The sequence below is a fragment of the Vulpes lagopus genome, chromosome 8, assembly GCF_018345385.1.
Source record: "Vulpes lagopus strain Blue_001 chromosome 8, ASM1834538v1, whole genome shotgun sequence".
NCBI classification, from domain to species: Eukaryota; Metazoa; Chordata; class Mammalia; order Carnivora; family Canidae; genus Vulpes; species Vulpes lagopus.
Genome location: NC_054831.1, coordinates 92,762,685 through 92,788,413, shown reverse-complemented (window position 1 = coordinate 92,788,413; position 25,729 = coordinate 92,762,685). Strand labels below are relative to the sequence as shown.

Here is a 25,729-nt window from a genome sequence, read left to right as displayed (position 1 = left end):
AGCTCCCATTAAGATGTCATCTCCACTAAGTACCCATGTCTCTCTTACATCTCATTGGTCAGAACTCTAGTCACATGGTCATGCCTCACTACAAGGGAGACTGTGAATTGTAGTATTTTAAATCTCAGCACATAGCTGTCCCTCAAAAATTGAATTTTTGTTTCTAAGAGAGAAGAATTTTTGTTTCTAAGAGAGTAGATATTGGATGAAGAACTAGTACACTCTGTCACTGGAACCATCTAAACTTGCTATATTACTGGAAATAAAAGGAAACTCAATAAACTTGCTTCATTTGAAATTTTGCTTCATTTGCCAGTGAAATAATTTGAATAGTCAGTCCTGGGGTGGAAGAAAAGAAGAAGCAAAATTCTCCAAGAAAACCTTGAATAATTAGCTGTGGCACATCAAAGCATTTCTTTTTCCAACCAATGTTTTTAAGCGCTGATAATAACTAGGAGCCATCCTAGGCAACTGAGTTGTGATAAGATAAATCTCCCAAGAATCTTCAGCCTATAAATGAACTTTTTAAAGATATAGATTTGCTCGAATGATTCTGCAACTGACTTTAAAGCAACTTTCTTCTCATGTTTAGATACAAGATTATAGGGTCTTTAAATGGAGAGGACTTTAGCAATCCAGTCATTCATTAAATGGTTAGAGGGTCTTTGGAATCTGTCAAGATGCAGAATCATTCAGCGGTTAAAACACCGGGATTCAGATTTTGGCTCTCCACTTACTTGCTGTTGCTTAATCTCTCTGGGTTTTTGTTTCTTCACCTGAAAAAAAAACTGAGAGGAAATATCTAATTCATAGGATCATGAGTTGCCATTAAGATTTAAAGAGGTGATACATGCAGAGTACTTAGAAGAGTGGTTCGAACACAATGTTATACACATACAAAAGTGTTTTCTTTTTTAAAGAACCATGTGCCAGGCTGTATGCTCTAGACAGAAACTAGAAGTGACCTTGCTTTAAAGACGAAATTTAAGTACCTGTTGCTAGTCAACTGCTTGCTTGCTCTCACATCTCGTCTTTTCCCCCCAGTTCCCTTCTGTCTCTAAGGAAACAACACTTCTTAGGCTCCCTTGCAGCTGCTTCCAGGTACTTTAGGCCAAGTACCAGGAGGCACTTGGCAGAAGAGGAAGAGTAGGAGAACGAAGGAAAGCAATGTAGTTGTACACAGTGTCCCTCTGCTTCTTCTGGAAGCCCCAACAGTGGTTCTACCTCCTCCCACTTCTCCACACAGCTGCTCACTGTGGCTCTGGCTTCCACTAGCTTGTAGGCCTTCATAACACCATCTCTTCCTCTCATCTCTCCAGGCTAGGGGTGGTTGCCTTTTTTTTTTTTTTTTTGCAACAGCTAATCTCTGGATTGTCCTACTCTCAGTTTGGCTTCTTAGCTTTTCTATCACAAATATATGTAGGGAATTCCCTCTGTTTGAAAGACCAAGAGAGGTCTCTTTTTTTCTTGGATGAGCCCTGATTGATAAAGCAAGACATGTCGTCTCTCTGAGCCAGTTTCTTACTCATGCAGAGGCTGGGGCCATTATGTCTCATGAGGCCCTTTTCAGTTATAATTCACATGGCCTAGAATAGTTAAAATGGTTTACTCAAAGTCTTACAACTAATTAGTGACATTCTCAGCACTCCAACCCACATCCCCTAAATAGCAAGGTATCACTGTGGCAATGTGTTTCTCTCCTTAAATCTCAAAGTCAAGTTTGTTAGTATACTTACCAATTACCCACACTGCAATTTTCTTAGAAATGACATTGTCCTTCCCAAAACAAAAAGATTTCCCTGCCTTATACATTTTATTTTTGTGAACATTTTTAACCCAGTTTGAAATGTTTTTAAAACTACTGAGGCTTCTGGACTACAATTAGGAGGGTTCACTTAAGTGGTTTAAGTTGTTAGTCTAGCAGATTTCTAGATTGAGCACCAATGGTTTGATATGGAAGTCTAATACGGTAAAGCAATTAGATACTGCAAATCATACCACAGCACTGCTGGTCTGAACTTGGATAGTCCCTTTAGCAGTGGACTTTCTCTTTTCCTGCCCTGGGTTTAGTAGAAATAATAGGGCTAGCAGTACTACTGTTTGAATTCCTGGCAGCCAATATCCTGTGCTTACATCAGCAACCCTGAACATTTAGCCGTAATGATTATTGCTTAACATTCATTGAGACCTGTCAGTGGGCTAGATGGAGAGAGATGCGGGATGAGGCACTTAACCTAATGAGGAAATTTGGAGCACATCAGCTTAATTCATTGCGAGCAGCTTTCAGAGAAAATGGAACAGAAAGCTCTGTGGTGTTTGCAACCAGCCTGGTTATTTTCAAGCCATCACAAAAGTAAGAAAGTGCTCGCTTCCCTTCTTCCTCAAGAGAGAACTCCCTTCTCCCCAGTTTGCTAGACTATCCCAGCAGCAATGTGCTCTCCTTCCTGTGTAGGTCTGATCCTGTGACCCCTCTGATTAAACTCTGATCAGAGGTGCTACATCTTTTCCAGGACAAAGACCAGACTCCTGAGCTGATAAACAAAATGCTCCCACATGGCTGGGCCTCAAAATGCTCCCAGCATGGCTGGGCTCCATTCTCAGCATCTGGGCCTTACATCTCCAATCCTTTCCCCCATCCCCTTGAACACTTCCTTGAATATGTCTCAGGGCCCCAACACCCCATACCTTTTGCTCTATGGCGTCAGTGCCCATGTTATTTTTACCTTCTGTCCACTGTGTGCTTGGCAGATTTGTACAATCTTTTAAGAACCAGCTCAAAAGCCACCTTGCCTTGAAGTCCCCCTGACTTCTTCAGGAGCTGAGGCTCTTTCTTACTGTTCTTACTGAACAGGTTCTTACTGAACCATAGAATGAATCCACCTTGCTGAGCCTCCTGTGAGGCAGATAGCAAAGTGTGTACTTCCCCTTTGCCAGCACTGCTGGAGAGGAGTTTTTAATCCCTATTCTGGAAATGAGGAAATTGAGGCATAGAGAGATTATACCACCTGCTTAAGGTCACAGAGCTAGGCAGGAAGTGATGAAGCAGAAGTTCAAGTGAGTGCTGTGGGATTCAAGACACACCTCTCCACATCCCTTTCCTATGTGATACCCTCACACCACTGCTCTTAGGCTTCAAAAGTAGAAGTTAACCTGTTTTTCCTCCAACATACACTGTTATCCCTTCCTGAGCACCTTGCCTTGTCCTCTTTGCGCTCTAGGCTCAGGAATACGGTGATACACAATAGATGAATGCTGAATTTATTTAATCGCTTGACTGAATTCTATTGTTGAACTGTGAAAACCCTTCTGCCTTTGAATCTAGGACAGTGATCCTATCCTGATGGGCTGACGCTCCCTGAGATGCCTGCAGCACACATAACAGAGCTTTGGGCTGCGCACAGATCCACCTTGTCCTTCAAAACTGAGCCCAATGCCAGTGCAGAATGAAGTTGGGCTCTCCTCCCATCTCCCAAATCACCGCCCACCCCCTTTCTGCCCATCTCACATCTTGTCAAAATTGCTTTGACTGCTAGGGAGGCAGGACGAGTTTTATGTCAGACAGACCAAAGTTGGAGCCCAAGCTCTGTCACTTTCCATTATGTAACCTTGAGCACATTTGAGAACTCTTCCAAGCCAGTGTCTTCATTTGTATAATGTGGATGATAATGGCATCTATGTCACAAGGAAAAGTGATTGTTAAGATTAAATGAAATTATGCCCATAGCATCCAGCCCAGTCCCTACAATAGTAAGTTCTCAGTAAACTTTAGCCATAATTATCATTATCTCATTTCTTGGTTTTGCAAATTTCTGCTCAAATGTTCATGGATAAATAAGGTATGAGTTGATATGGGTACTTACTGTAATTACTTACTGTTATTCTACTCAGGGATGTTTTCTTTTTAAATAGTAGCTTATGAGGTTATTTGACCTTTAGAATACAAAGGAATAAAAACATAATATCCACCAGAGAGACTGTAAATTTTGCTCAATTTTCATCAAATGGCAGTGCTCAGAGGGCTGCCCTTATAATGCCCCTATGCAGATAGACAGTGGATCTTGGCTAATCTTTTTTTCTCTGTTATTCTAAGGACTGTCTGGCCCAAGCAGAAGAATTAAGCCTATCAGCAGTTCCTATAGTTGTTCTGATTCTTACAAAATTATGAGGCAAAAGATCAAATGAATACTTTCCCCACTCTCCGGGAGATTGTGTTAAACACTCCACAGAATAAAACTGTCATAATAACTAATGTTTATTAGGTGTTAACCTTGTAAGCTAAATGCTTTACATTTGTTCTCTTATTTAATTTTTATGACAAGTGAAAAGGACAGATACAATTACTTTCACCACTTTGTATTTCAGGAAATTGAGGTTTAGAGAGGGAGCATCTCTTACCCAAGCTGGCAGACAAGTCTACTCCTGTCCCAGGAGTTGGCCAAATGGTCAACTATTTAAAGGGACCTAAATAACTTGGGTATTCCTTTCTATTTTCAGACATTTAGGTCTATCTCTTGTAATCGGTGGTATATTGATAAATATTTAACAGCTGACTCAGTGCTTGCTGATTTCCATGGTGTAAATACTTCTATGACCGACGCCAAGCCACCACTGTGATGTCAACAGCTCACTAAATTCCTGAAATTTTAACCATTAGTTCCCAAGAGCCAGTACACATGGCTCCAGCATAGCACTGCTTATAGCCTAAATTAGAGAATATCCACATGCCAGGTGACTTCACCCAGATCCCATCTTCTAGGTCAATGATACTCAATCCTACAGCACATTAGAATACCTTGGGAAGTGATAAAAATCTGATGCCCTATTCCAGCCCCAGAGATTCTCTTTTAATTGATCTGGGGTTTGGCTGGACTACAGTGTTTTTTTTTAAACGACTGAGATAATTCAATTCCTATGTGCAACCAGCATTGAAAAACACTGATCGAGAAGAATATATCCTACTTATGTGTCATTCACCACAGATTTGACTGATATATTTTATTGTATACCCTATTTTACTTTTTCAAACTTTTAAGTTGGTTTTTTTAAAGATTTTATTTATTCATGAGAGACACAGAGAGAAGATAGAGACACAGGCAGAGGGAGAAGCAGGCTCCTTGCAGGGAGCCCGATGTGGGACTCGATTCTGAACTCTGGGATCATGCCCTGAGCCAAAGGCAGATGCTCAACCCCTGAGCCATCCAGGCATCCCTCAAACTTTTAAGTTTTATAGAGTGAGTGGCCAACTGTGCTTGTTTATAAAATTTTATTTCAACTCATTTATTCAAGAAATGACTTCCGATGTCTTTTTATTTCATTAAAACAGTGACTGGTATATAACAGAAACTCAACGAAGTGTAGCTATTATGATTTTTGTTGTTGTTAGCATCTTAAACTGAGCAATCTCTAACAACTTTATGATTCTCTTATCCACTGGATTTTATAATTTGCACTTGGTTATGCTCAGATAATTGACACAATTTTGTTTGTCCCTAGGACAAAATTTTCAGCATGTCTCCCCAAATAGACCCCAGATCAGGGATCTTCCTTTCACCCGGAACAACCTAGCTCCCCTACCAGACCAAAAATGTAAGTATTATGAATCTTCTTCAGCTTCCTTTGCAAGTGTTAACATGTCTAGACACAACTAACTGTTATTTCAGTTTACTTTCATTTTTCAAGGGAACATCAGGCGCCAAAACTTGTAAATTACAGGAAAATAGAATAGAGACAGTCTTTAAAGTTTTGTCCAACTTGGTAATGCTTGTTTAGGGTAAAAAAAAAAAAAAAAAAGATACTCCCTCCCTTGAGGAATTTTTGTGTTTGGATTATAAAAACAATAACCAATGTTTATTTTGTTATGTTCTATTTAATGTGTGTAAGAAAGTGCTTTAAAATTTTTTCTCTTAAGATTGGTCTTTTGACCTTGGTTTCCTGACTATGATGAACAGGTACAAATATGTGTCATCCCCCTACTCAGAGGCTATGCATCCCTAAACAGAAAGGAATAATCATGTAGATGCTGTTCACCCGTGTTACTTTTGACATTATTGATTTATTAAATAATATTTTGTACAAAAATTTCTCACAACGTAAAATATTAAATATATTCTATTAGTCAGTGATCTTTAAGTTTGAGTGTACTTCAAGTATTACCTGGGGTGATTGTTATAAAGTAGATTTCTGGGCTCCACACCCAGAAATTCCGAGTTTGCATATCCTCATATCTGTGCTAGGAGGCAGATTCTATTATTATTCCCATTGTACAGATGAGAAAACTGATCTCACAGAGGTTGCATGATTTGCCCAGCATTACTTGGGTAGTAAGTAGCAGAGCCAGGAGCAAAACTATAAGACACTGAGTCAGCTGCCTCATGGAAACAAGCAATTCTTACTGGATTCTAATTTCCTTCCTTCCTTCTCTTTCTATCCCAGCCCTGTCATTTATAACATGTATGCAAGCATGCACATACTCTCTCATTCTCTCTCTCTCTCTCTCTCTCTCTCTCTCTCTCTCTCTCCATACCCCCTTAATTGCAGAGGTTGAATGATTTAGGAGCTGCCTGGTTTCAGACAAGTTTCCTCCCTTAGCCTATAAGAACAGTGCCAGCCTAAAAAGGTTGTTTGAAGGATTACATGGTAATATATGGAAATATATTTATACATCCAATATAGGTAATATACGGAAAACACTGGCAACTGTTTGCACAGAATAAATACCCAGTATGTCTTTTCAGCCCCAGGCTGTAGTGTGGAAGGGACCAATCAAGAGCTCTAGGATTTCTTAGGTAAAAACAGTGAATCACAGGGTCTTAGTATAACCCTGTCATTTTGCAAATAAGGAAAGGGAGAGATGGAGATTTATTTCCAAACTCACACAAGGAATTAGTAGCAAAAAACAAAATATCTTCCTTAACAGATCCAATCCTCTGCTTTTACTGATTTGTATAAAGCGAGAGTTTGGGATGGTGTGAATTCAATCACTGGATGAAATTCAAGCCCGACCCTGTCTTTAAGCCGAAATGACTCACAAAGTTATCTAATTAAGTAGTTGCTCAGCCTTGAATCCTGGTGGGGTTTGGAGAAGCCAGAGAGGGGATTTTCATAGGCAGAGCCCAGGAGCTTTGCTCTTCACAATTAAATTTAAGGAGAAAAGGGAAGATAAAGATCTTTGATCAACTTTAGCTCTATGAAAAAGAAATGCGAAGGTACACAGGGCTTTTCCTAAAAGAAACTCAAGAGCCTTTTGAGGATCGCATAAAAGGGCAGTACAGATGTCTTGGGGCTCATTTAGAGCACTGTGCTGACTTGGCCATCAACAGCTACTCCACCCCAGGAAAAGAGGGCTGTGCCAGGCAAGCATAGTCCAATCATGTTTTGATCAAATTTGGCCCCGTCTTGTATTTGTGCGTATTTGACATCCTGATGACATGTGATAAGCCTGAGTAGATACAGACACAACTTTTTCCTGCAGCTGAGCTCTCACCAAGACAAGCTCCGTAGAAATGCCTCCACTCCTTTAGAGATAACATCATTCTCCCAACACCATTCCTCCTGAGACTCTGAGAGCAGCAAACCTTGAAAGGCTTTCATTCTGTTCTTTCTCCCCAGTTCTATCTGGAGGACCTCTGCGGACAAACCGAGTGCTTCCTGCTATTCCAAGCCAACGGGGGCAGAGCGTGCCAGCTGAAGACAGTGAAAACTTTGCCAGTCCCACCAATGAAGAAAATTAACTGTGGGTCGCTGACTGTAGAAGTATAGATTATATATATTTTCAACTGTCAAAGGATGAGAGTACTCTAGTTTGTGAGAACCAAGACTGATTTAGTAAATTGCATTATAGAAGCCATTCATGGTTTTATAACTCCTTATTCCAATGATATTTCCCAAATAAGCACTTGGAATCTTTGATTGTATACATATTTTAAGTCTGTGAGTTTCTGTAACGTCTCCATGCCAAAATAAAAAGTCAGGATTTGTTATCAGTAGGGAAACTCTGCTATGTTTGGTTTGCGTTGTGACATCAAGAGAGGTTTTTGTCTTTGTTTTGTTTTGTTTTTCCTGAATGATTTTGTCTTAAAAATGTATGCTTTGCTGAATAAAAAAACAACAGAAAAGCATATTCCATACTTTTTCTTCACATTTATTGTAATTCTACCTTAGGTTGATGAAACTTAATTAAAATTAAAGTAGCAAATTCCTTTAATCAGTCACAGTTAATAGCTTTTAAATGTATAAGCTTCTGTAAAGTATTTTCCAACATCTTCTGATTCTGGCTACAGCCCAAATTATTTGCCAATGTTTATGCATCTTCTTTGTTATTTGATTATTTCCACTTATTGTCATTTACAGATGTGGTTGTTCTAATAGTGAGAAGATCATGTAAGTTGGAAGCATCTACATCTTGGCCTAACAGAATGAGACAGGCATTTCTCATACATTCCTCAAATACTCTGTGTGTTTAATCATTCTTTTTTCTGTTTGAAATAATGGTCTCTGCCTACTCAAGACATTCCCAAACTTATGATGTAGTAAAGTTCAAAAGACTACTACTAACTGTAGATCTCACTAAGATGTTTATGTGTTATTTGGACTGATTTAAATTTCAAGGCCTAGATGTATAAGATCATAGTCATTCTGTGTTATTTCTAAGCCTATATGTCATTCTGTAATTATCTCAAGTACAACACTTAGCATTTTGTATTAGCATTATTTGTTGAGAGAGATCAGACTGTGCCATTAACTAAGTAGAAGCTCCTCTGAGGCCAAATCATAGTTCTTTGGCTTTGCACTTCCAGAAATGTGTACAGTGCCTGGCACATAACAGGCACTCAGTCTTTTTTTTTTTTTTTCCAGGAAAGAAGGAAGGGAAGAAAGTAGGGATGTAGAGAGGAAGGTGGCAAGGTAGAGAGACATAGGAAGTGATAGTAAAGAGGTCCACGGTCTCATTTTGACAATGATAGTAGTCTGAATTAGAGATTATAGAAGAGAAAGCCCGTGGCCAGTCATCCAAGCTAGACAGTAGCTGGTAGGGAGGACAAATCCTGGTGCAAATGGGAGAGCTCTCAGGACATAGATTCTGAGGGGTTTTCTGTTATGTTTTGTTTTGTTCTCTTTTCTTTGTTTGTGCACTGCATCTTTGAAAAATCATTCCCTATGAGAATGATTTAGGTGAATCATTCATAATCATATTAATTAGGTGGTTCTATTATGTCACCTGATTACTTCTGAATCTCTGTTCACCTGCAGGAGATACCTGGCCATCTACTGTTTGGCTTAATAAGGATAGGACAGCCTCTACTTCAATAATAAACAACCCCAAAAATCTCACCTGCTGACAGTTCTCATTCACAATACATGTCCCACACCAGCTGGCAGAGTTGGCTGATGTAGATTCTACTTCAGCATCCACCTCCTTGGTGACGAGAACAGAGGAAGTGCAAGGGGAGTCTCACACTACCTTTCACATTTCATTTGCCAAATCAAGTCGTATGGACATGCCTAACGCCAAATGAGGTAAGCAAATGCAATCCTTCCATGGGCAGGAAAGGGGAGAATTGGAATATTTATGAATTATCCAAAAGATTACCACACTAACCAAAGCTCAATCCCTAAGTGATCATTTAAGGTCCCTTTACCAAGTAGATAGCTAAGAGGCCAAAGCAATTAAAAAGACAAATAAGCAAACCATACCTGTATATAGCTAGGGAAAAAAACCACCATCCCCCAGCACTTGTACTTCTTTTCTTTTTTTTTTTTTTTTTTAAGATTTATTTATTTTATTTTAGAGAGTGGGAGAGAGAGCACAGGGAGGAGGGACAGAGGGGGGGAGAGAGAGAGAGAGAGAGAGAAAATCATGAGCAGACTCTGCTGAGCAGGGAGCCTGATGTGGGGCTCAATCCCATGACCCTAAGATCATGACCTGAGCTGAAACCGAGCTGGACACTCAACCAACTAAGCCACCCAGGTGCCCCCACACACAGCGTTTTCTAGTGTTAGGCCTTCCCCCTGAAGTGGATTTAAGGATCTTTTGCTAGATATGAAGAAGTAATTTCTACCCATCACCACCTTTTAAAAATAGAGTAGTTACCCTTTTGCCACCAAGAAAAGTTGCTTGTTTGGGGTGGATTTATCCTCAAGCCAATATTTTACTGATGAAATCAGATATTAGGTAATCACTGATTTGTGTCCAACTTAAAAAAATGTCAAGCGAGTTTTTCTTCTAAAATGACAGTTCTCTTATTTGACCTCTTATATTCCCCTTCCCTGCTAAGGACATATCATTTATTTACACACGAATCATAACTTTTCATTCATTATTTCATCGGGACCATTACATCAACTTATATTCTCCAAGTACAGACAAGGAATCCAAGGCAAAGAAAGAAGTTAACTAATTTGCCTGAAGTCACACAGCTAATGGCAGTCTTTCTAGTCATATAGTCCACATACATAATTCCCATATCTTGTTTTCCTGTTCCACAAGTTTCAATGGTGTGATACACCTTTGGCAAAGTGTCACTTTCTGAATTTATTCATTCAGCCTAAAAGCTGTAGAGGCATAATGGAGCTAATACTAATATTTGTGGCAAGAGTCCACCAGTTCAGTAATTTGTGCTAACCAATTAGAGTTGTTGGAAGGTAGGGTTTCCCCCCCCCCATTTTTCTTACTTCCTTTTGGTGATCACCTGGTGTAACACAGGTGTTCTTTCTCCCCATAAACACTAAACGCTAATGTTCTCATTTCATAGATTCAGCCAACATAAATAGCTTTCTGTGGCTCTAGCTTATTATCCTTTCCAACTCTATTAAATCACAGCTTGATACAAAATTTTAGAAAGCCTCACCAAGTGACCGATTAGAAACAGTGCCTCCCAGAAAGACAAACATAACTAGTGATTTTGCTTTTGCCCCTACTCTTTGAAGTTTACCAACGCATGTCTCTAAGCAAGGGCATCCTGGCATTTTAAAGGTAGTCTTTTGAAAACAACCCCTTGGAATCTACCATAGGGCTCAAATGGGGGTAATTAAGAAGGAACATATTTGACCTTACCATAAAATACAACACTCAAGTTAAAAATCAAATTAATAATAAATAAATAAACATGAAAGCAGCTATCACATGTAGTAGTTAGCCTCTCTTACTGCCTTCAGGGAAAATGATCTTTCTCCTTAGGGGCACCTGGGTGGCTCAGCTGGGATAAGCAACCAACTTGATTTCTGCTCAGGTTATGATCTCAGGGTCCTGGGATTGAGTCCCGCATTGGGCTCCACACTCAGCATGGAGTCTGCTTGTCTCTCTCCCTCTACTCTTCCCTTAGTGCACACTTGCCTGCACTCTCTCTCAAATCAATAAAATCTTTTTTAAAAAAAATAAAATAAAATCAGGAAATTCTATCAGATTCACATGTTTCCTAGATATTGGCATAGAAATATTAATACTGATAGGTGAAGACTGTCAACAAACGTTTCCATCAAAACTATCGTTTTCAAAGAAAATGCTTTCCCATTCCAACCTCGATTTTAATCCATCCAATCTTGGTCTTTTAGGCAGCTGAGCTCCAAGAAATCCCCAAAGTCCAAATATGAAAAGTCAATGAAGAAATAATATCAAAAGCTCAGGAGCATCACTATTGAGCCAAACACTAACCATGTTTGAAAGTATAACTTATTCAAGCTGCAGAGCTAGACAAGAAAAAGTTTCTTGAAAGTATGTAAGAGAATAACAAATAGATGGTGAGGATAATCAGCATTGTGGTTTACAGCGAAACAGAGGCTACCAGAGGAGTTTTCTCAAGTATCTATGACAAAGCCAAGCAAGCCTTTGAATTCCAGAGAAGTTAATGTTCTCCTGTGTCAAAATAGCTCGCTCTAAGATATCTACCCCCATGTTCTCTGAATAAGTGACTTTGAGGAGGAAAAAATAGAAATGCAAAGAAAACAGAAAAGATTTAAAGAATCTCCCTTCCACTGAATGTTGAGTTCCTGAGTTTCTGAGAGCCAAGCCATTCAGTCTCCATTAGTGGAGTTGCCACACTGCACCAGTGAAGGATGAAGAGTCAAATTTCCATAAAGCCCTTTGTACTGTTCTAACAAAGGCTTATGTAATAAATAAGATTTTGCTTCCTTGGATATGCTGGAGCCAGCTCTTACCAGCCTGTAAGAGTTGATTGTTAAATCCAGAATTCAAGAATTCTGTGAACTGGTTGTTCAACCGTTGATGGCTTGATATTGGCCCTGGTAGGAACATTTCCACTATGGAAACTGGAAAACACTGCAAATCAGGGCTTTTATTTGAGATCTGGTTTACAAGCATACCACTGGGTGTAACATTCTGGGGGGTAATCTTCCAGATTTAAAAGCACTTCAATTTTGCTTTCTGCAAAAGCTTCACTGTTTCCATTTGGCCTGTGGCCTGGGAGCGGGCTCCGGGGAGGCCAGGGAAGGGGCTCAGGCCGGGGCCCCGAGGGGCCTGAGGGGGCCGAGGAGACGCCGTCCCGCCCCGCCCGCGGGGTCGCCAGGCCACCGGCTCCTCCGGGCGGCACCTGCGCCGAGGGGAGCTCCGGGCGCCCGGGGGGTCGGCGTGGGCGGGGCCGGGCCTGCACCCCGCTCCCCCTGGCGACCGCCCGCTCGGTGGGCACCTTCAAGGGCGCCGGGGACCCGGGGCTTCTCCGCGGCGGCGGAGCACGTGCTCCCGGGGAAGGGCGGCCCCGAGACTGGGGGGGTAGGGGGGGAGGCCAGGTGGAGAGCGGGGGTGGGGAGGGGGGGCAGGTGGCAGTGGGGGGGAGGGGATGGGCCAGGTGGGGCAGAGGGGGGTGAGGGGCCGGCGGCAGGGCATGGGTCCCCAGGGCCAGGTGGGCCGGGCGTGGGGCGGGGGAGGGGCTGGGCGGCTGTGGCGGGGGGGGAGGCGCGGGGCCAGGTGGGCCGGGAGGGGTGAGGGGCCGGAGGGGCCAGGGGAGGCAGAGGTGGGTGAGGGGCCAGGTGGCAGGGGGTGGGGCGAGGGGTCCCCGGGGCCAGGTGGGCCGGGTGGGGAAGGGGGGGGAGGGGCCAGATGGACGGGGGGCGGGGTGTGAGGGGCTGGGCGGCCGTGGGGGGGCGGGGGGGTGTGGTGAGGGGCTGGGCGGCCATGGGGGTGTGCAGGTGCGCGGGGCCAGGTGGGCCTGGCGAGGGGCCCGCAGGGCGGGGGCTGCGGCCGAGAGGGGGGCGCGGCCTGCCCCCGGGGGGAGTAACCGCGGGCCACGGGAGCCCCGCTCTGCGGGTCGCCCCGGGTTAGTGCTGGGGACACAGGGTGATGCTCCGGGAGGCGGAGCACCCCGAGAAGGTTGCCACGGGAAGGGAGGTTGCAGGGTGTGGGAAGCCGGAGGAAGGGGCGTCCTCGGGCCTGTTCCTTCCAAACTGTTGAAGCGAGAGACATACCTGGACCTGTGCAGCAGACTGCGATATTTTTAAAATATATCCCTTTGCAAACACTGATGCTGAGGCACGGGAATCATGCCTAGGTTTTACTGTATTAAATTGTAATATTTTATGGGACAGGATATAATCCAGGGGCTAATGAAACCCGTGTAATACGTACGTGTATGCATGACTCAACACTGCACTCAAAATGGGATTTCCCCTGAGAGCTCCTCCTGAGCCCGAGCACACCTTTATGAGTATTCATGGGCGAATGCTGTTTCTCCGCCCTACCTTGTGAGCCTATTAACAGCTCACAGCTCAATTTAGTACATTTTTCTGTTCAAGGTGCATAGCCTGTGGTAATGTAGGCAGCAACTCTCTATAACTTCGTGTCTGATCTTATAGTTACCCCCACACCCTATAATCCTCGAGAAATGCATAGTTTCCCCCTTAACTGCCCTCCTAGCTCAGAGATCAATACTAGCAGAGGTAAAGGGTGAAAGGCAGGTAGGAAATGAATGTGACAGTGCCTTTCCTTAGGCCACCTCTCCTAGAATCAAGGGAATAAACAAGGTTCTCCTTATATTTGTGCGCCAGGCAAATTATCTATCTTTTGTGAAGAAATGGATATACATGGATCTGAGTTGTTTGGCTGGTTGCATAACCGTCACTTTTGTTGGTAAAGAGAAAGGTTAGTTTGAACCATGTGACCTGAGGACTCAGACATCACTCAGAGGCAGGAAGGCTTCTTCTGTATTCAGTTCTAATATCAAGATCTGGAAATTATCTCCATTTCCAGCATCTATTCTCTGTTCTTGCCTTAGCTTGTTTTGGATCAGAAGCAGATGCTTGTAACGCGTTTATGCTGTCATTCATTCTCTCAGCGAGCATTTATGGACTGTTTGCCCTGTGGTAGATGCTGTAGGAAAAAAAAATGTATAAAGTATAAAGGCTAAAGCAGATTTATATGAGGTTAAGTTATGAGGATTTTCCTGCATTTGTTAGAAGAAAAAAGCCATTTAAACTGTGCACTCTCTGTTTTGCTCATTTTAAAACTTTGGAGCCAATACATTCTCTCTTAATATGTGAACCTTAAAAAAAAAACCTATCCAGTTTAGCAGTAAAAAGAGTTTATTTGGGAATAGAAGAATTGCAGTTCTGAACATAAAAACTATGGCAACCATAGGCAAGTCCAGGGAACTAAGGAGAGGAGTGTTCTTTTGTAGGAATGGGTAGGGTGTTGGGAAGACCTGTCAGGAATAAAAGTCCATTAGAAGGCAAGAGTTCCCGGTTGGGGCAGCTTCTCATTGGCTAAATTGCTATAGTTGTCACTGGCTGGACTGTTCTGGGCCAGGAGAAAACTTCCTTCTTCCTACAGGGTGGTAAAGTAAGCTTCAGCCATGCTTGCTTCTAGTGGGGTCTGCAAACAGGGGCAAGTGGTAGTGTGTGACAGCTCCCCCTTCAGGGTTTCCCAACTCCAGTTTAAATGAGGTGTCCTTTATTCATTTTCACAAGTAAAACCAAATGTTATCTCTTAAATTGCTTTTCTACTTTTATTTTTTAATTAATATATAGCATGTTATTTATTTATTTATCTACCTATTTATTATTTTTTTAAAGATTTTATTTATTTATTCATGAGAGACACAGAGATAGAGAGGCAGAGACACAGAAGCAGGCTCCATGTGGGGAGCCCGATGCAGGACTTGATCCTGGAGTCCCACGATCCTGCCCTGAACCGAAGGCAGACGCTTAACTGCTGAGCCACCCAGGCGCCCCCTTATTCATTTATTTTAAAGATTTTATTATTAAGTAAGCTCTACACCCAACATGGGGCTCGAACTCACAGCTCCCAGATCGAGAGTCGCACGCTCCACTGTCAGAGCCAGCTGGGTTCCTCTATAGCATTTTAGTTTTTTAAGAAAATGTTTATGTTCATAGAATACATTTTCATGTTAAAGATTCCCACAGTGGGAAAGTAACAATTTAATGAAATGATAATCCAGAGTATTAATGCTGTGCCTCTTCAAGATCCCAAAGATGAAAGCCAGAGTCTTTTTGTAAAGCTGGTACAAAGTCAGAGTATAGGAAATCTGAACCGGTTCTTATAAAATGGTAACCTTACTGGCTAGGAAAAAAAAAAAAGAAAGAAAAAAAAAACTGACATACTTGATAAAGCTGTGCGACTCTGAAAAGTGTTGGCATTGCCAAGTATTTCTCAAAATGATACTTCGTGCTAATTTGACCTCATTTCCTCATCAGTAGATCTATTCAGGAAAGGATAGCCAACTGCTGAGACTCTGTAGGAAGTGAGAAAAGGATGGTGGAGGGGGTGGGGGTGGACTTTGAAGCTAATGCTTTCACCATCCCAAGTCTCTGCCATGCCCAGCCTAACCCAAGGGCCAAGATGAGAGATTCTCCAGGTGAGGGATAGGAGAAGCAATGGTAGTTACCCCAGCAAAGAGTAGGGAGGTGTTTCTGATACTCCTGAGGCCCACTTTTTTAATGGTTTATCCATTATCTTCTCTCTCTTGAAGCAAACTGTTTTAACACAGCTGCTCTCTCAAGAGGCAAACAACTGATTTCTGTGATCCCATTTCTCTTAACCTCTTAGCCATTCTGTGGGTGCATTCATAAACTATGGGAAAGAGAAGGAAAGAGGCCTGCAAGACCTGTCAATGTCCAAAGCAGTCCCCCGATGATAGAGAACTGGCTCTGAGTAGCATAGACCCAAGTTATGTGCACATATAGACATCAAGCATAAAGTTAAAAATCATCTGCCTCTTCTGTGTTTTCAATGTGATGCTGGTTCTTTTGAGAAAAGAAACTTAGAACAAAAGAAACTTAAAACTCAGGAAGCTTCTCAAGTGTGTTTTATCATCAACATTTGAAAGCTAACTGTACAAACCATTTTAAAATCAGGATTAACTTAACAGAACATAATGCTTTGCTCTGAGGGTTTTTTTCTTTTCTTCTTCTTCTTTTTTTTTTTTTTACTTTACAATCTTCCTGGTAAGAACATATGGGTTATTGCCTTTTTTCAATTAAAGTGAATCTGGAGTAGGTGTCTTTTTGACAGCTTTTAAGAGAAAATGAATAATGTGATGAAGAAGAATGGCCATTTAGATCCTAAGACATACATTTTTATAAAATGTGCTAGCCCTTCTAACACTACTAATATATTTTTTGATACAAAGAAGAATACTTCTTAGTAATGACTTTGGTCTTGTAATTAAGAATTCCATAAAAAGTTGTGGCAGAGAATATCAGAAGAAACTATGCAGTCTTTTATAAATGCCTCCTTGTTTTCATTTACCAGTTACCTTCTGTTGCTAACTCTCCCTTCTCCAGACAAAGATTGATTATTTCAGCAAAAAACGTTGTGCACACCCATTATGCACCTCATTCTAGGGTGAGGAAGCTACAGTTGTGAATAAAACAAAATGCCTGCTTTTTGTAAAGCTCATTGTCAATGAGGATGCCAACCAAAATTCCCCAGATTGCATTTATATTGGCAAGACGGTGACAAAGACTGTTAATTATCTCAGGTTCTGTTTTCTGACTTTGTCCCATCAGTGTCCAAGGAAATCCACCAAAAATACTGGCATAGCTGCTGCCAATAGCCCTGTTCCTTCTGGGGTATATTGCCTGTGCAAATTGACAAAATATACAGGGAGAAAAGTAGAAAACCAGAGGGGACTACACCACTTAATGTAGAAAGCTTCTCTTTCTCTAAAACATTGCATTTCTTTAAACAGGCAATAAAGACAAAGTTCCATTAAGAGGAGGTTTTCAGGAGGTATTTGATAGTGGGGAGGGAACTGGAGGCCAGAGGATGGAGTTGAAGCAAAGGGGACTTTTGCAGCCGAAGGGTGCCTGATGGAGGAGATAAGAATCCCGAACAGAAACAGCCATCCAAAGCAGTAGCAAAGAAGAAAAGAGGAAAGAAAAGGAGAAGTAGACGGAGGTCAGTGAAGGATCTCAAAGATTAGAAAAGAATATTTTTAGGGGAGCCCAGGTAGCTCAGTGGGCTAAGCACCTCACTCTTGATCTCTGCTCTTCTGTTAAGCCTGGTTTAAGTGTTTCCCATTCATAAATAGCTACTACCCATCAGTCCCTACTATGGTATAGCCACTGTCCTAAGTCCAGGACTCATGGGAAGCCTCTTGGGTAACCCCTTCAACAATCCCAGTAGACAAGGACCATTACTCTGCCTTACAGTTGTCAACTGCAAAACTACCTGTCCCGTGCCCTTGCAGCAGGGTGAGGCATGGGGTAGTTCTGAAAGTGAGTGGCTGTGATGTGTTCAAACTCCCTAAAACCTCTCATGGGTCCATTCATGTTCTTGCTGAGACTAAGATGCGGAGGACCCAGTGGAGAACTCTGAGGCCAGAGAAGATGGCGAAACCACTCCCTGGAAGTGGTCTGAGTCCAAATGCCAAAGACCCAAAGGGACTTCAGTGTTTTCAAGAAATAACTTGTCTAGTCTTAAATCACTGAGATTTAGGAGTTGCTACAATGTGGCTTTTTGCTGTAAAGACTCCTTTTATTTCACGGAAAAGCTCTTTGTCATCTTGAATAGGGAATCTCAACAAACTAGCGGACTGGCTGTTGGCTTTGCTTGTAGAGCTAACACTTCCGAATTCTTGGTGACCAACAACCCGGGCAAATATACTCTGGAAACCTGTTCACTCTGGGAGGCCAAGGAGGCTTGTTAGCCAGAGCTGGTACCTGCATCTTTTAAGAGAGTCAACCTGAACTGGTGCCAGAGGATCCCCAAGGCCAAAAGAAAAGTCTTGCGGTTCAGGCCTCCTCCTCTTTCAGTCTGCCGGGTCATTGAGACACTGTTGGGTTCTATCTGTGCATTGCCCAAGGGGTTTCTCAGAGAAAGTTCCACACATTCCTCACTGCCCTCAGTATTTTTCTGAATATCCAAGGCCCTGACACACAGCTACCGACAATTGCCTCTTTCCTCTGATATTTTAACCACTCAATCACTGCATCTACTTCTAGACCTTCCAGACCTAAGAAGGAAAGTGGGATTGGGTATTTTTGGTGCTTTGTCAACCACAGAATGCTTGCCAAGCTACAAAAGAAGGTACTCGTATCTTCCCAATCCCGCCAATCACCATAGTACACATGGTAAGTGGTGGTTCATGAGTGGAAATGGAGAGAATTTGGTGATATTAAATGGACAACTCAGAAGGAATGAGATTAATGAACTATGGTCATTTTCTGCTCTTCTGTTTTCCTAAAGATCTTTGAAATATCTTTCCACCTTTGCCTCTGCAATTGGAGTGGGGAGAAAACCTCAGGGATGCAGAACCAACATTCTGTGGAAAGACTGCCATCAAGCCTAAATCTCTAAGCAGGCAGGACCCAAACGCTCTCTGAATATTTGGGTCAACTGATCTTATCTAAAACAAGGGCAATTTTGGACTCGGTTTTTGGATGCCCAGGCTTGGCTGTTGGTCAGATATTGCAGTTATTAATAGGCTGACAGATCCCTAGTCTATTAAAAGAAAAAGAAAAAGAAAAAGCAAGCATCCTTGCATCTCCTGCAGAAGCAGTCAACCAGCTGGTGTCTGGAGTGCCTCTCCAACACCAGAGATTACTTCACTCTGTTTTAAGATAGTCTATCCATATCCATAAGAAAAAAGTTTGGTTTATTTCAATATCTTCTGTAACTGGCTGTCAATATTATAAAATCACAGAACCTTGGAACTGAAAGAGATCTTAATGAAATTTAATTTTCCTGATTTATGAAATGAGCATGTTAGACTAGAACAAACTTAAATATGCTTCCAACTGTAGAAGTCTATGATTATGTATGTATGATATGTATATACATACATACCCACATCCACATAAAAAGAAGCCATTAAGTATCAAATTGATTTTTTTTTTTTTTTAGCAAAGATTCCCAAATGCCTTTGAGACCCATTTCTTTTAAGAAGTCTCAGGGTACCTGGGTGGGCTCAGTCAGTTAAGCATCTGCCTTCAACTCAGGTCATGATTCCCAGGGTCCTGGTGCTTCTCCCTCTCCCTCTGCCATGCCCCTTGCTTGTGCTCTCTCACTCTCTCTCTGTCAAAGAAATAAAATTTAAAAAAAAAGTAAGTCTCAACCAACAGTGAATATGAAATCAATTTTAATGTTGCCCATCACTCCCTAGTAGACAGAGACCATTTTTCTAGGCTCTAGATAAAATCTCTGGCAGGTCCCATAGGTTTTCAGGCCTAAGAACAGTCTGTCATATTCAAAGATAAGAGCAGTTTAACATCTTAACTCCAACCTAATCCTCATCTGAAGTTCTAGTGCAAGTTGGCTTTAGGTTTGGAAGCCTGCTGTGGAGAAGTAGATGCCGTTAGCTTCTTCCCTCCTCCTTTATCTATCTCTTCTCCAACCTCCTGGCACACGTATTGGACCACTCAGGGTCACCTTATGGAGAGAGGAGGGAGCAAAGATCCTAACTGCCCACCTTTCTTTTGGGGTCCCCTCTCTACTCTAAGAAGTTCCCTTGGGCAAGATTCATTTGTCTTAGTCTGTTCAGACCAAGAAAGGTGTAAGAAATAGATTTCTGTTGTTCTAACAGTCTCTGGGACTTGGTATAGGAGCCCAATTGGGTGAAGACAACACCTCTCCTCCCAGTCTGAATAGCAGTGTAAGGAAGCATGAAATACAACAATTTCTCCTCTCTGAAGATGAAATGGAATAATTTCATCCAGGAATGGCCTGGCTTTCCCTGTTAGGGCTTTGCAACTGTTTTATAACAAATGTGGGTGAAGACTCTGGAGATGGCAATCGCCAGCCAGGAGCCGATGTGTAAGTTACAATACTATTTATGGTTTCTGCCAGATATGCTCAAAGCCTCAGATGTAGGAATGTCTCTTTGCTCTAGGAGATCATCAGAAATTCCACTAACTCATAAATAGTGACCTCATAGTGCTTCACAATGACCTCCTTTTTCCCCATATTAGCCATTAATATTAGCATATCATGTTAGCAACTGCATTTCTACAAGCAAACCAAAAGATGGCTTTGGTTTATTAATTATTTATGAGAATGAGAGATGGGAAACATGTGGTCCAGGTCAAACAGTTGAAAAACAAGCCCTAAACAAGTATATTTTTAAGAGGTGATGATTTGGCCTTAGCATTTCTCGGCTTCTCCTAAATAGTTAGATGTACATGGTCAAAATATCATGGATAGCTAGGAAATCTATCCCCCTGAGGTTAGTGTTGCTTAAGGTCAGTGATTAGTCTTTGGGCTTCCATACACTGGCCCCTACAAGGATGATCTCAGTTGTAATCACCACTGAAATAAAAAATGAAAGTGACTATTTAAATACCATTTCAATGGAATAAATAAGGAAGTGGTCTGGCTTTTTCCCCTGCCCTTGGAAAATAGCATGACCCGTATTTAGCGTTCAGTGAATATTATTTTTGATGACGAAAGGAGCATGAGGACAATAATGTTAGTGTTCTCAGGACAGGCCATCTCACTGAATCACTCTTGCCCACAAGCATTGGTTGGAATCACAGTCATTTATTAAGCAAGCATTTTTGTCAGCACTGTGCAAGGTGTTAGAAATGGTACAGTCAGCCAGAGATGGGCTTGCCCTCAAGGTGCTTACCACTATCAGACACTGACAGGAATGTGGTAATACTTTTGATCTTTGAGGTACTCTGTTGGCTCTGGAGCCACCTAAAAATCAGAAAAGGCTTTAAGAGGTGGGATTCATATCTCTAACCTGGGATCTGATAATGAGCTAGAGTGGTCCAGGAACAGGAGAAGGAAAGAGAATCCATGGAACTGCACAGACAAAGGCTAAGAGATGAGAAAGGGCATTTAAGACACTGCCAACAGTTCCATATGATGGGGTAACAGCAGGGATGATAGGAAATGAGACAAGAGAAGCACTCCTCTTGAGAAGAACTCAAGAAGAAAGTCCTTGGCGGTCATGTGGAGAAATGTGGCCTTTATCCCAAGGGTAATGAGGCACCATCAAAGGGGTACAAAGTCTCCACAAAGCGGTTGTGTATTCTGATGCACATGTGTAGAGAGAGCGCTGGCTGCAATGTGAAAAATGGAAGAAAGGGACAAAACTGGAGTCAGAGAAACTATTAGAGACCATGGAGATAGAAATAAATAGATTGGAAAAATTGAAGAAGTAAAACTGATAGGCCTCAGTGACTAACTAGATGTGGGGAATGTGGCAGAGGGAGGAGCCAGGGATGCCATCGAGACTCTGTCTGGAACAACAACAGGGAGGACAGTGCCCTTCACTGAGAACGGGAGTACAGTGGGGAGGGGGCGTGGGGTGGAGCTCTGATCTCAGTTTAGGATGTCCCCATTCTAAAATGCAGTAGATATCCACGTGGAGATGACAAGTATACTATTGAATTCTCTATGGATTCTGCAGTAAACAGATAAACAGAAATGGAACCCACAAAAGATTCTAAGAAACTGTGGTAAAAAAGATAAATATCGCTAAAGCCAAAGGAAAGCAGTTTCAAGAGCACAGTGATTACCCGTATCAGATGCTGCTTAGAGCTTAAATCAAACAATGCCAGAAAAGTTACCTTACATTTTAGCAACACGATTATTCGTGATCTTAACAAGAGCAGTATTAGAGGAGTGCTGGAAGAGAGCTAAACTTCAGGAGATTTTCAGAGCAGAGGGTAAGGAGGTGGTGAAGGTGAGTATAGACACTTATTTCAATATACTTGACAGAAACCAAAAATAAACAGATAAGGAAGCAGGCTGATATTTTAAAATTAAAAAATGAGGTTTCATTATTATTCCAGTAATGGGGAGTTAGCAGATCAGGAGATAGAAACATGGAAAACATAGTTTGTTACAGTTCCCAAGAGGAGGGGCACACCGGGCCACACAGGGCCACTTGGGGGGAGCACCAGGAGGCAGGGCGGGGGGCGGGAAACATGGACAGAAGACTTGATTGTGGATTTTACAGGGACCAAAGGCAAGGTGGGGTGAACAGGCTTAGGATTGGCTAGTGGGGGATCCCTGGGTGGCGCAGCGGTTTAGCGCCTGCCTTTGGCCCAGGGCGTGATCCTGGAAACCCGGGATCGAATCCCACATCGGGCTCCCGGTGCATGGACCCTGCTTCTCCTTCTGCCTGTGTCTCTGCCTCTCTCTCTCTCTTTGTGTGACTATCATAAATAAATAAAAATTAAAAAAAAAAAAAGGATTGGCTAGTGGGAATGATTCCAGCAGGCTCTGGGCAGAGGGGCTGTCTGTAGTTGTCTGATACCTGGCCCTGGGATTGTTAGGGTAGGAAGAGGTGGGCCAAGTACAACGGAGAAGTTCTGTGAGAGCTACAGAGAACCCAGTTAGGGTATGGGTTCCTAACTGGCTAGTTTGCACAGGACAGACACACTCTCAGGTGAGTTGTTTTATGTCTCTAGGAGTTAGCTAAGCTGAAGGGAGGCAACCCCCGCCCCCCTGTTCTACAAGGCCTCAGATCCTAGAGCATCAAGAATGCAGAATTACAAAAATATAGTTAATACACTGGAAAGGAATGTGGCCACAAAGGAGGGCATTGTTTGGGGGCTGGGAGAAACTTAAGCTGGTTTAAATGCTGATGAAATGAAGCAGTAGCAAGAGGCAGCAGGAAGGGGAAGGGACTAGAATGGAGCCAAGTCCATCAGGCTACCAGGGAAACTGACCATGGCAATGAGCAATCTCTTCAGCTGCGGTGGAGGGAGCAGACGAAGGGATGGGCGGAAGAAAGGTGTGTGGCAAGAACCTGAGGGAGTTTCTCTCCAATGGCTTTTATTTTCTCTTAAAAAGTAGAGAGAAAATCCCCCAACAGGCCACTGACTAAAAAAACCCAGATACATAGATGCCAACTTTACGGTCACAAATTTTCTCCGAACGTGGTTTCACTTATAAGTAGAAAACATGACAAAACAGACGTTGTCATCCAGTCATCCTCTTTCCTTCCTTTAAAATGTGGGTCTTAACTCCCAGCCACCCACTGGAGGGCCGGGCCAGCCTCCCGCCTGGGGCCCCGGGGACCAGTCCTGGCGCCACCTCAGGTCCTGGAGCTCCTCAGGTCCTGGAGCTCGGGAAGCAGAGGCTAAGGAGAAGGAACAAAGAACCTAGTGGTAGAAGTCCAGCAGGGGTGCAGTCCACTCTCAGACCAGCACAGTCAAGCGGTGCGGTGCGTCCAGATTTTGAAGATGCACGCTTGCTTTTCTCTCTCCCTCCTCCTCCCTCAGCTTTCTGTTTGTTTTAGGATCCTTGAGACCATTTTCTGCGCTTAGTGGCTTCAATCAAGCGCCAATCTGCTGTACAGCTCAAGTGATTATTTCATGTCATTTAGTTGCTTTCATAATATGGTCTCAGAAAGCCGGAGCCACCTGAGATCCACCCCCCGCCCCCCACCGTTCCCCCACCAGTGCAGCTTTCCACAAGAAGGGGACTGTCCACCCCACACAGCTGATCCCAGAAGACCAGGTACCCCTGCAGGCACAGGTGCCAGAGACCCCATCCAAGAGTGTCGTCAGGACACCTAAAAGCTGTTTTCAAGGCTCTGCCTGCCTTTGACACTCTGCAATCTGCTTTCCAGATCAGCCACATAATAAAGTGGTGGTGATGAGCCACCATTATTTGCCTAAATGACCAGGCCTCCTGCTGGCTCCTGAGGAGGAAGCAGAGGAGCTTTTCCCATGTCCATGCTCTGCTCCTACTCTGGGGATCAGGTTTTTTTCTCTACCACAAGGAGGGGAGTCCTTGAGAGGTCCCCTGGTCTGTCTCCAGCACCAACCCCTCCCCCAACACACATAGGCTCCACAAACTTTTGCCAAAAAAAAGAGAGGCTCCCACCCACTTTGGTAAAACCTGTGGATAAAGAGATTTCATAAATTTCCACAGTGAAGTTTTCAAAACTAAATAACGTTCTGATTTTGCCAGCCACTGAAATGTAAGTAGAGAAAGGGAGTGGAGGGGAGTGGGAAGCAGAAGGGCAAAAGGAAGAGCACCACTGCCAACAGGGAAAACAGGAAACAGAATTCTTTAGAGGAAGAACCAAATAATAAAACGGTTTAACCGACCCCTACATTAAGAATTTTGGATGGAAGTATAAAGTCGTCTCTTTTCTCCCCTTTGTTGCCTATCAACCATGTTCGGGAAGGATGAAATGGGACCTACTGCAGCACTAGAAATGTAGCTGTTGGAGAGACTTTTCCTTGTTAAAAAAAACAAAACAAAGCCCGAAACCCTAAAACACAAATGGAGCCAAAGCCAACAGATGTTCATATCAGAGTGGAGAAGACTGTCCCCTCAGGATTTCCAGCCCACACGCCCTGCTTTCATGACTCCTTGTCCAATTCCCTCTTTGCCTAAAGAGGGGTCAACAGTCTTAGGATTCCTCTCTGTTGAAAGCCTGAAATGTTCACGTTCTCTGGCTGCCTTTGGCCCAGGGACTCTTAAACACCCAGCTGTCCCAAAACTTCCCACCAACTCAAATCTCTCCCTGCCCCAAGCAGCCCACCTCTTCCTCTTCCTCTGAAATGAAAAGTAGACCCTGTTCTTCCTGGATGATTTGCTGGAGTGTCTCAGCCAAGACAATTCCCTGCAGACATTATGGCGGAGACTATGGACAAAACCCCTCCTATTTCTCAGTTGAATCAATGGAAATGTCTTTTTTCTTTTCTTCTACTTTTTCTTTTCCGCCAGGAGCAGCCAGTGTGAATGATTTACTGCCTGGAGACAGACCATCTGTCTGGAGCAAGAGGGTGGGGAGTGGCGCTGCTGGACCTTACATCACTTAGGAAACAGGGATGGGGGTGCCTGGATGGCTCAGTGGTTGAGTGTCTGCCTTTGGCTCAGGGTGTGATCCCGGGGTACTGGGATCGAGTCCCACATCAGGTTCCTGATGGAGCCTGCTTCTCCCTCTGTCTATGTCTCTGCCTCTCTCTCTGTGTCTCTTGTGAATAAATAAATACAATCTTTAAAAAAAAAAAAGGTAACGAGGGATGGATTTGAGAGGCCATTGAGTTCATGGAAGTTAGGAGGAGAGAATTTAATTTCATTTAAAAATGGTGGCCCCTGAGTGCTGCTACCCATAATGAAGACTCAGAGCCCCAAGGTCAAGGACTCTGTCCTCAGCATGTTTTATGGACTCTGGGTCTTCATGTGGCTGTGCTGGCAGCTATAGAGAGAGCTATGCAGGTTCCCTGCCTGATTGGAAGGTGCACACCCCCCGGGGCATGCCCACATGGAGGCCGGGGTGCCAGGAGAACAGTGGTGGGTCGAATCACCCCACTGTTCAGTCGCCCCTTCTCTCTCACTTTTTTCTAGTGCACA

General features: G+C 43.1%; 1 protein-coding gene across 35 annotated transcripts in view; it reads left to right on the top strand.

Moving 5' to 3' along the window:
- Nucleotides 1-8,320, top strand: part of ANKRD55 (ankyrin repeat domain 55) — a 519,390-nt gene extending 511,070 nt beyond the window's left edge. For 27 of the 35 annotated variants that reach the window (XM_041765892.1, XM_041765874.1, XM_041765894.1 and 24 more), the window contains 2 exons: nt 5,494-5,586; nt 7,609-8,318. In XM_041765892.1, the coding sequence (XP_041621826.1) occupies nt 5,494-5,586; nt 7,609-7,730 (215 nt within the window). In that variant the 3' untranslated portion in view covers nt 7,731-8,318. Of the gene's footprint in view, nt 1-5,493; nt 5,587-7,608 lie in introns of all 35 variants that reach the window. The other 8 variants (XM_041765882.1, XM_041765878.1, XM_041765876.1 and 5 more) reach the window with 2 other exon arrangements.
- The last annotated feature ends 17,409 nt before the right edge of the window (nt 8,321-25,729 follow it).